The sequence below is a fragment of the Podarcis melisellensis genome (assembly GCF_964234715.1).
Source record: "Podarcis melisellensis genome assembly, chromosome: 3".
NCBI lineage: Eukaryota > Metazoa > Chordata > Lepidosauria > Squamata > Lacertidae > Podarcis > Podarcis melisellensis.
This window is the reverse complement of record NC_138530.1, coordinates 71599602-71610962: the sequence shown is the minus strand read 5'-3', so window position 1 is coordinate 71610962 and position 11361 is coordinate 71599602. Positions and strand designations below refer to the sequence as shown.

Sequence of the window (11361 nt, the reverse complement as noted above, 5' to 3'; positions counted from 1 at the left end):
GTACATATTTGAGCGTCGTTCGTGGGGCGAGGGGAAGCGGAAAGGTTTGCGTGAGATTGCTGACTCTTCAACCAACCGGTGTAGCTGTGCTTTTAAGAGGAGCCAGCCTGGTTGTGTTTGAAAATGCTGCAGAGAGTAAAAGCGGCGATTGTCTGCAGAGTGAGGCACGCCCATTGATTCCGGGGGTGGTGGTGGTGGTTTAGATGTCTTTCATTCTGCAGGACAGGAAGCCTGCATTCCCCTTCCAGCACGCGCCCTTCCAGACACGACAGAGATAAGGAAGCACATGCTTGGTGCTAGATCTCTCTCTGAAAATAGCAGGACAGTTTCACAGCACATGCTTTGTGATGGGGGTCAGCCCTGTCATGAGGCAAAGTGAGGCAGAGACCTCAGACGACCGGTGCTGGCGACAAGGCAAAGGAGTAGGTACAGAGTTGGATGCGTCATGCGGCCTATTCTGCACCCCGAAGGCTAGCCTGGTACCCTCAGTTTTGGTGTAGTGTGCGCTCCTGTTACCAATATTAAACTACTAGTCTGGTTGCCTTCTGTATATGGGCTGGGGGTGATACTTTGTCTTTAGCTTCAGGCAGCAAAATACCCATGAGCAGCTCTTTCCATTAAAAGCATTCCTGTTAAATGAGTAACAAAGAATGAACTGTCATAATGGTGACACCCGTATCTTTTAACATTCAACGTTATCTCTGATGTTGCTTACATTACCGAATTAACACCCATAAGTCACAATGATTATTAACAACTGTTCATTTATTAATTTAATCAATAAATGAGTGCAATGTTTAATACCAGAAGTTATGAGGGTTGCCAATATGAGATCTCATTCTGTATTACAAAGCTAATATATAGGTAAATTTCAACCATATGCAGCTACACAGCCCTCTGTCTGTCATCTCATCAGTACTAGCTTCAGGAATCTTAGAGCAGTGAGAAAAAATATCTGAAAGAGCAGCTGTGTATGGGCTGGCTCTGTACAAGAAACCAGCACATCAGTACTGTTGTGTGAATAAGCTCTGGGACTGCTGGAGTACTGTGCACTCTTCCTTGCGAGTAAGTCCCATGGAACTCAGTGGGACTTTTGAGTAAACCTACAGAGAATTAGGCCATTCCTCTGTCAAATCTTCTGAATGGTTCAGCCAGCATGTAACCATGCTGCACATCACCACACCTATGGTTGGAGTTTTTTATTGTAAGAGATAGTATTTTGAGTTATAGACATGGGATGAAATCCAATGCCTGTCTGCCAGTGGAATGGACTTCTGTTTGTGTGACAAGACCCCCTTAACTCTATTCCCCCTCCTCCTATTGCTCACCATGCCTCCCAAAGCTCCTGAGGGTTGGGGAACCATCCAGAGCAGATCTGGGGGGCATTAGGAGCCTCAGGGGGAAAAGAGAAAGGGTATGTTTGCTTGAACAACATTGGATATCATCCATGGCACATTTGAGATCAATGCATTCTGACAAAATCACTGGAAAAAGTGATGTTGATTGTGCTGTATTAAAAATTGTTATGCAAAACGGCCCTTGATCATCACTTTACGAGAAAACAGCTCAGTCACACTCCTCTCGAAGAGTTTAAACACATATTGCAGATTTTGAGGAAGGAACATTTACTTGAAAATCTTTCATCAGAATTTTGAGAAACACTGATTCAGAAACATGTCACTCAATTATGCAATACTTACTTAGGAAACTTAAAAGACACTTTCCTGAACCCTGAGTTCTCCAGTACACACTTTGTATACATAAATTATGCTTGAAATTGCTAAATAGAAGTAAAGAAAAACAAGATAGATTCATACAAAAACAATGGCTTCAATGATACTCCATTATAAAAAAAATAAATCTTGATACTAGGGATAAGGAACCTTAGATCCAAGCCCAGATGCAGCTCTCCACGCCTCTATGTGCCTGAGAAACTCCTCTCGGCCACCCCAAGTGTGTCAACTTGAATAAAATAAGGCGAGCAGGCAATCACATGATGTGGTGCATGCATGCCCTTTGAATGACAGTGCCCATCAACTTTGGAGGGGCCTGGTCCCCTCAAATATTTTAGGAGGGGCTGAAGGGACTTCGGCCCTTAGAAGTTGGCTCCTATGGGCAAAGCAGGGCAACAACCGAATGGACTGCTGTGTCTTTTACTTGTATGAGAATATATGCCTTACTTGTATGGACTGGCATATCTTGTAAGGAGATGTATATTTTTACCTGTCTCTTTGATTAGAGGTATTATAGGTTAATATGGAAACCTAGCAAATACTTTGCTTTGCTTAAGGTGAATATTTCTATGGACTAATGTGTATTACATGGGCATGCTTATTTTTTTCTGTCATATATCTTCCTTGTTTGTTCATTTTGTATTATAGGACTAACCAGCTATACCCTGAAGCTCAAATATCAAGGCAGTGAAAAACTTCATTGCATAAGAAGCATTTGGCAGGGTCTTTTTTTTTTAGTCTGTGGTGCAGCATTAATTTATGTGGCCCACTGGGAGGAGCATGACTGACATAGGGAGCCTATAAAAACAAATTGTGCAGTGCCACAAATCCAACTCAGTGGTGTAACATTGAAAAATGTCGATCACTTCTCCTACCTAAGGCAGTTTCTTTCCACAAGGGCCAACACTGATGCCAAAATGTAGCATCGCTTGAGCTCTGCGAGTGCAGCTTTCTCCTGATTGAAGTGCAGAGTGTTTGAGGACCGGGACATTCACAGGGAAACCAAAATGCTTGTTTACAAAGCTATTGTACTACCAACCTTACTATATGCCTGTGAAATATGGACCACTTATAAACGCCATCTCAAACTCCTCGAAAGATTCCATCAACGGTGTCTCCGAAAAATTTTACACATCACTTGGGAAGACAGGCGAACTAATATCAGTGTACTGGAAGAAGCAAAGATTACCAGTGTTGAAGCAATGATTCTTCAACATCAACTTCATTGGACTGGTCATGTTGTGCAGATGCCTGATGATCGTATTCCAAAGCAACTACTCTATTCCGAACTTTAAAATGGAAAGCGAAATGCTGGTGGTCAACAAAAGAGGTTGAAAGACTGTCTTAAGGCGAATCTTTAAAAATGTAGTATAAACGCTGACAATTGGGAAACACTGGCCTGTGAATGCTCCAGTTGGAGAACACCCTTTACCAAAGGTGTCATGGGCTTTGAAGACACTCGAACTCAGGACACAAGGGAGAAACGTGCTAAGAGGATCAAACCTGGGACTTCCTTTGTGCAAGGCAGATGCTCTGCCTCTGGGGTGGGGGGAAGAAGAGTGGATTTGTTGTGTAAGAATGCCAAATCCACTTTAATTGCACAAACTAATTACTGGTATACAACTGTATTCCACCAGCAAAACAGTGACAGTCTGGAGGCAGCCAATAATATATAAAGTCAACCAGATATCTTCTACCCTCCACTCTGTAGATAGCTAGGGATGGTTGCAGTTATATTTTCAGCTAAAGGCTAGACTGATAGGCCTTTATTGGGCATTCAGCAAACAACCTTTTGTTCAGCATCTAGTAACAGGCTATGAAATACTTGGAAATAGAGGACTAGTTTGTTTGACAGGATCACATGGCCCATAGCCCTTGGTTCTCATGTTCAGAAACACAGAGGAAAATAAGTAGCAATACTTAAACATATATGTCCTCCAGTTATTCACTGGCCCAGTTGTACACTTCATACCATGCCATCAAGAACAAATCTGACCCGTGTTTGAAATCTGATTGTTCCCTTAACAATATTTCCCTTTATTTCTTTTTATTTTTTGCATGGTGCTAGGATCAGACACCTGGATTGGGCATGTTTATATCAGTCTCACAGATGCACAATTAAAACCCTGTTGTTTGCAACTGAAAAGAGGTACCTGCACTACCGAGACTGTAAATTAAAGGAAATGCAGACAAGACGGCACTCATATGTTCAACATGCTCTTTACTGAAATAATCTTCAGAGCTATATTTAGCACAAACTTGTTTCGTGTGAATTCCCAGATTCTGTGATTGGAGCCATGCCCCCAGGTCGTTTCAAACTCTGAGAAAGAAAGTACAGGATGCAGTGTTTGCTCTTCGTTCAACATACAATATGCAGTTTTGTTGATACTGTGTGAGAAGACGGAAGATGTTCATCGAACACCAATGTACAGTTCTTAGCCTGCTGGATTGCAGATCAAAAGGTTAAAGAGAGGATTTATTAAGAATGAGTAGTGACAATTTAAATAAATCAGATGTTTTTGCCAAAGAGTACGCTGTGATTTTCTCCAATTATTCCTGACATTTCACCCATTCATATCGTGATGAGAGTTAATAATGCAAAGGGGGGGAGGAGAGAAAGACTCTTGTCTCCTTGTTTATTCATTGTTCTCAAGGAGCTAAGCTGTTTATAAGAGAAGTTATTTGTTATTTAAATCACTTTTACTGAAGTTGTTTATTTCCTTGTTCGAGTTTCTAAAAATATTGCTTCTAACAATTGCAGTGCCTTTTTGAGATGTCTGCTGTTCAATTCATAGCAATGTGCATTGGAATTCTTTGTTAAATGAGCCCAGGTGCTGATGCATTTAACAATATAGAGCGAGCTGAACCCATAAAAGCTCCTAAAAGGACAGCGAAAAGGAAAATTGATTCTAAAAAATCATAAAGAAGTGGTTTGGTATCATTATTAAATTACAAATACAAAGCACAACATTTTTAACACTTTGTGTGTCTGACAGGGCGCAATCCTGCTGCTTTAAAAGAAGATATTTATTTTTTAATGTGTTCAGTCTGACAAAATAAAGTACTTATTAGCACAGCGCATCATTGAACTATGGAATTTGCTCCCACAGGAGGCAGTGATGGCCCCCAACTTGGATGACTTTACATTAAGATCATACAAATGCATGGAGGTAAATGCTATTGGTGGCTACTACCCATGATGGCAAGTTGCTGGGAATCACCAGGGTGCATCAGCACACATTCTGTCTTTGAAAGTGGAGGTAGAACACAGCCATTGTGGCCAGTAGTCACCAATAGCCTGTGCTGATGTACTCAGATCCTGCTTTCAGGCTTCCCACAGGCATCTGGTTGGCTTCTTATATCTGATGAATTGGATACTACCCCATGAAAGATTATGCTACAGTCAATCTGTTATTTTTTTATGGTGCCACAAACTTCTTTGTAGTTTTTCCCTTAACTGAGTGTCTGTCATGGACTGGCTGGATTGCAGAGGAGTAGCTGGAGGCACCAGCAGGGGGACCCCAAGGGAAGATGGCTCAAAGCCAGGGGACTGGTGTTGGGATGACAATGAGTGGTCAGGGGAAAAAGAGGAAGCAAGAGATGTTGGAAGCAGAAGAGGTAACAGGGTTTAGGGAGAAGAGTCTGTGGCAGAGAACAGTCCAAAATCAGAGGCAGAAGCGGAGGCTGGAGAGGAGGAGAGGCCAAATGACAGAGATGAGTCAGGCTGGTGAGGAAGCTAGGGTGTCTCTCATTCCTGCTGCGACTAGCTCCCTTCCCTCCTGATCTCCCAGAACCAAAAGAGGTATGAAGAGGGCAGAGCAGAGAGTCTCAGATTGCTTTGGAAGGACCCTGGGGAAGGAGGAGACTTAAGGAAGTGTGGGAAGGTGGGGACCTTCAGGCCCCATAACTGCTTCAAAGGGGCAAGATCTACCTGGACGAGTTGCTGTGATCACTAGGCCTGGCCCTCTGAGTCAACTGTGTTTTCTTGAGTAAAGAGTTTGCCATGTGATCCATTGCCAACCAGCTCCGACTCCTGTTCCTGATACAGTGGCTCAACATTCCACCATGACATAATGCACGCTAGTGAGTATGCAAGCATCCTATTATGCACTGGAATGGTGGTCAGTAGTGCCATGTCTCCAGAATGGGAAGATTCATGGAACAGCAGGGCAGTTGTAGAGGATAGAGCTACTAATCTAGCTCTAACTGATGGATCTGTGTTAGTACATTCTCAACTGCAAGCTCTTCCCACACTGCATCAAAAGAAGGGGGAGGGGAGCTGAAACAATTAAGTCTTTTACAGGTTGATCAATGTAAGTAGCAATGTTACGACTGAGCATCTCTTTCCTCAACTGTTCATCAGTTCCTTTTGTTGGTGTAGTTACAATATATTTCTAAGTTCACATCCACACCCTAACCACATACAAAAAATTTCCACAAAGAATCCTGGGAACTGTAGTTTGTTAAGAGTGCTGAAAATTGTTGCTCTGTAAGAGGTCTGCTAACAAGTTGTAGCATCTTTAAAAAACCAAAGTCTCCAGGATTCTTTGCCAGGAGGGGAGAAGCCATGAAAAGTGGTAAAAGAGTGCATTAAATGTGTGGTGTGGATGTGTGACACAGCAAGCATTTGCTGAGATCTAAGGCACTGGTCAGCTCTTGTAGCGGTGTGAGGGTTACATCCAAATCAAATAAGGAAAGAATGATAGTAGTGTTGTCATTCCAATGCATTTATTGGCATTAAGTCCAATAATATGGCAGGTAGTGATGTAAGAATTACTTTTTTAAAAAAGAGGTATTAATCCTGTTTATATGTTAGACAAACTTTATTTCAATTGGTGTAAGATAGGGAAACTGTTCGCTATATAGGGCAAGGCCTGCTTTATGGTCAGCCTCCTCTTGATTGCTTTTCCTGCAGCATAAACTTCTTTTCCTGCCTCAGCATAAAAGATGAACTTGTTTTGCTTAGGTGATGAAAGAGTAAACGCACAGGATCGGGAAGCACGTCATCTTGAGTAACTTCCCACCTAAAGGGATTTTGAGTTGTCTGGTGTCAATTATTAAGCTATCGCAGCGAGACTAGTGCAAAGTACAATCTCCTACACGGGATCATAAGGGCATGCACGACGTGTAGCTATATTGTCTCCTCAGCCTGCGGTCCCGGTGGTGCACGTTTATTCACCCCAGCGATCTCGCAGTTCTGGGTCGGCATCTGAGGGCATTAAAAACAACATTTCCCGGCATGCCGTTGTATCCGGCTGCTTTCCATCGGCGCGAGGGGAGCGGCGCGTTGCATTCTGGAGCGTGTAGTCTGTGCCGGGAACGCCGCCTCAAGGTGAAGGTGACTGGAACCGGCCTGACTCGTGGCTGTCTGCGTCCGTTTCTTTTCAATAAAGTTTTCCTTCATAAGGAAACGGGTAGGCGGGGGGGCCTCGGCAAGATGGCGGCGCCCGTGTCGCCCTTGGTTACTGGGCGCTGCTTCCTAAGGGCTGCCGCTCGACACGCTGCTCTCCTAGTAACCGGGTGGGCTGAAGCCGGCGCCCCGCGGAAAGGTTAGTGCCGCTTAGATATGGGACTGCGCGGTCCTGACCGCGGAGGGCTGAGCGCCCACTGCCCAGAGTTACGCTGACCCGTATCAACGGGGAGCAGCAGCAGCAGCCTGTCAAACGGCGACTGCTCCTCTGCCTCACCGCCGGGTCGTGACTGGGCCAAAGCCCCAGGCGCCTCTGGCCAGGAGCCCCTTCGGTAACTAGGAGCGCTCCTTCTCCTCCCTCGACTTCCTCAGGAGCAAATGTATTGGAGATGTTCTGCGGACTTCCCTTCACCGCCAACTTCACACAAACCACACTACCTTACATATGGGGCCTTTTGGAACAGTGGCGTTTATTCTCTGTGGCATTTAAGGATACTCAGATAAGAAGTGTTTTTGACTGTGATGTTTCAGAATATTTGTCCACCATGAAGGGATTTTCTGTTGCCTTTTTCTTAAGTTGGAAGAATTCAAAATGTCAGTGCTTCCCTGCACCAGTGTACACACTGTTTTATCATTATTATTAGTATTTTTTTGGTTTTAAAATAATGAGGTGCTGGTACTTTGTACTGGTGAATACTGTCACAAAAAACTCTGATTATTATTATACTATATTTTTATCCTGACAAGCATTTGCAGCTGTTTAAACGGATGAACCAGTCATTTTAATTCTTTTTAATGGTGTTTTATGTTTTCTTGTTCACTGCCCTGATATTTTATCTTATGCTGGTTTAGAAATATTTTCATAAATGTTGTGTCTAAAATCTACTAGATGCTGCACACAAGCTTTCAGTCCAGAATGTGTTTTATTCAAGCATAGTGAATTTACTGTGTAACGTAAACTTAAAACATTTTATGCATCCAGTGAAATGCACTGAAGTCAATTAAAGCTTATGTTGGCCTATACATTCTACATATATAAAGTGGTACCTCGGGTTAAGAACTTATTTCGCTTTGGAGGTCCATTCTTAACCTGAAACTGTTTAATCTGAGGTACCACTTTATCTAATGGGGCCATGTGATTTCTGTTCTCATCCTGAAGCAAAGTTCTTAACCTGAGGTACTATTTCTGGGTTAGCGGAGGCTGTAACCTGAAGCGTCTGTATAAGACATACTCCCAAGAAAGTGTGTGTAGGACTGCAGCATGAGGAGTCTAATAGGCACCTCCTAGACTAAAAAGCACAGTAAATAAATAGAGTTTGATATGGCTATGTGTATATTTGAACATATAAGAATGTCTCTGAATCTTCAAGCTTTTCCATTGACAATAAAATAAATCATTATTTACCTCCCCCATGTTTCTTTTTTACAGCTTACACGGTTCAGGCAGCTGAGAAAGCTGCCAGTGGCACTCGAGCAGATGCTAATTCCAAAGCCTTGTTAATTTGCAATGGACCTTTAGAACATTATGAGTTTCTGATCAAAGCCGAGGAGCTGAGGAACGATGAGCAACAACGAAAAGTTGTACAATGCCTGCAGAAGCTACATGAAAGCCTTAAAGGCTATAGTATCAGTCCAAAGCACATCTTATCAAAGGTGAGATTCTGTCACTAGGCATTACTGTAGAGTCTTTAATGTTCAACTTAGGTTTTTTCCCCCTTACTTCTGATTGCAACAATTGTGTAGACGGTAACATTTAATAATTTTTATTTACACATGAGAAACGGGTTGAGAAAACACACCTAGGACCACCCTGTGAGTCAGAGCTGGGACTTCGGGCCTCATCTCACAGTTACAAAAATAGTAATGACCACTACACTGCATTATTTGTCTAAATGAGAAACTTGTTAAAAGTTGATTTTTCCACAAAATGATTTTTAGCAAATTTAGAATACGAGTTTATATACTTGTTGAAAAGGGTTCTGATCCAAAATCATATGGTGCACGTATGGAGCCCAGGTATGACAGTATTTCCCCTTTGATTTTGTTAGCTGTGGAGCTCTGCAAGTTCATTGGGAAAATGAAGCTTAAAACCATCATGGAAGGCCTTTCTTATGTGGGAGCTCTATGTGCTCTATATCTGAATTCCTCTGATCACTGATATTTTGAAAAACCTTACCTGTATTCCCCCTACTCATTTTTTTTTCATGCTTTGTGAATGCCATTTTCTTTGTTGATGGTGAACTATCCCATGTCCACTTGTTTGTGCAGGCTGCCACAATGGCAACCTGCTTTGGTTTTAATCATGCATAAGTGCAGTTGGTTGACTTTACCTAATCTATAAGTCCAGGCTAAAGTACTAGTGGCAAGAGCTGATGGAGAGGGCAGATCAACAGTATGTTTCTTGGGTTGAAACCAGTATTGTAATTATGATCAGATCTGTAGGGGTAGACACCATGGTACCTTCCAGATGTTGTTGGACTACAGCTCCCATCTATCTTTGCCATCATGACCAGTGATCTGGGAAGATGGAGTTGGAGCCCATCAGGGCACCATGTTGGCCACCTCTGGTCAAATATGTCACTTAATAACTGATGAAGTTGTTCTGACTTGGTTATGGATTAGATGTGAAATCCCTACCTATTCATATTGAAGGAGGAGGCCCTACCCATGTACATGCCTTGTAAAGTTTTGTTCACAGTTAAACACAAATTGTTTAAATGTCCACAATTCTCAAGTGTGTGGCAGGGCATTCTCTATTCCAAACTTAATCTCAGTTCTCAGAAACAATGTTTGGCCTACAAGCTTTATTCAGGTTTCTGAGCTCTGTTTCTCCTGCAATAAAGTAAGGCTATGTGGCGCTGTGGGTTAAAGCCTCAGCGCCTAGGACTTGCCGATTGAAAGGTCGGCGGTTCGAATCCCTGTGGCGGGGTGCGCTCCCGCTGCTCGGTCCCAGCGCCTGCCAACCTAGCAGTTCGAAAGCACCTCTGGGTGCAAGTAGATAAATAGGGACCGCTTACCAGCGGGAAGGTAAACGGCGTTTCCGTGTGCGGCTCTGGCTCGCCAGAGCAGCGATGTCACGCTGGCCACGTGACCCGGAAGTGTCTCCGGACAGCGCTGGCCCCTGGCCTCTTAAGTGAGATGGGCGCACAACCCCAGAGTCTGTCAAGACTGGCCCGCACGGGCAGGGGTACCTTTACCTTTACCTTAGCATGAGGTGCAATATAATCTAGCTGCCACTGTTCCATGAATTTCAGTACATCTGCCTATGTGCTTCCAAAATCATGGTGAAAGTCATTTCCCCCACTTCCCAGTGGACAGATTCTCCATTAGAATTGCTCATTATTGCTGTCAGAAGGCAGTACCTTGGTCCCACAAAGAACTTTTTGCCAAAACACAATTGTCGGAGTTGTAAACAGAAATGAATGATAGAAATTGATTATTTTATTGCACTATACTTGATTCCATCATCATCATATATTATTTATACCCCGCCCATCTGGCTGAGTTTCCCCAGCCACTCTGGCAGCTTCCAACAAAATGTTAAAATACAGTAGTCCATCAAACATTAAAAGCTTCCTTAAACATAGCCTTTGATACTTCTGCCTAAGTCTTTGGATCATTGCTGCTAGAATTTCAGCACTAGGCTACAGAGAGGAAAATGTCAGTAGTCCCTTGTATTGTCATGTATTGGGAATTAACTAAGAAGACCCTTAGAATGGTGAATATGAAAGGGTAGAAAATATGTACCCTTGGAATGGTGACCCTTGGAATGGTGAATATGAAAGGGTAGGAAATATGTACCCTTGGAATGGTGAATATGAAAGGGTAGGAAATATATGGACAAAGTGGATGAGATGAGTTGGGTAGAACATAGTGGTAGGCAGTTGAGTCTAAGGTTGTAATGAGCAACCTTGCACTCCTAGACCAATGGTCTATATAGACCACCACCACTAGTGGTGTTTAAAAAGTGTCACTCTGGTTGCCCATATGCTACCAGGCCAACTTGAATGTTCTTGTATTAATTTACTAGGCCCTTAACAACTTGGTTCCAGGTTACCGCAAGGACCACCTAATCACTCATATCCCTGCTTAATCACGGAGAACTTGAGGGAAGTCCCTGTCAGCCATCCCTGTGGCTCAGATGCATGGCTCGTATCTACCAGAAGCCGTGTATTCAGTATTGTGGACCCAATTTTGTGGAACTCTCTTTCAGTTGAG

General features: G+C 43.1%; 1 protein-coding gene and 1 long non-coding RNA gene across 3 annotated transcripts in view; both read left to right on the top strand.

The window, feature by feature from the left end:
* The first annotated feature begins 252 nt into the window (after positions 1-252).
* On the top strand, positions 253-4262 carry LOC309366184. The gene is made up of 2 exons (XR_014166557.1): positions 253-422; positions 3802-4262. It is a non-coding gene; the product is annotated as an uncharacterized lncRNA (long non-coding RNA).
* Positions 4263-7071: 2809 nt separating this feature from the next.
* AFG1L (AFG1 like ATPase) overlaps positions 7072-11361 on the top strand; it is a 58387-nt gene continuing 54097 nt past the window's right edge. For both annotated transcript variants that reach the window (XM_081904650.1, XM_081904651.1), the window contains exons 1-2: positions 7072-7282; positions 8573-8796. In XM_081904650.1, the coding sequence (XP_081760776.1) occupies positions 7171-7282; positions 8573-8796 (336 nt within the window). In that variant the 5' untranslated portion in view covers positions 7072-7170. The remainder of the gene's footprint in view (positions 7283-8572; positions 8797-11361) is intronic.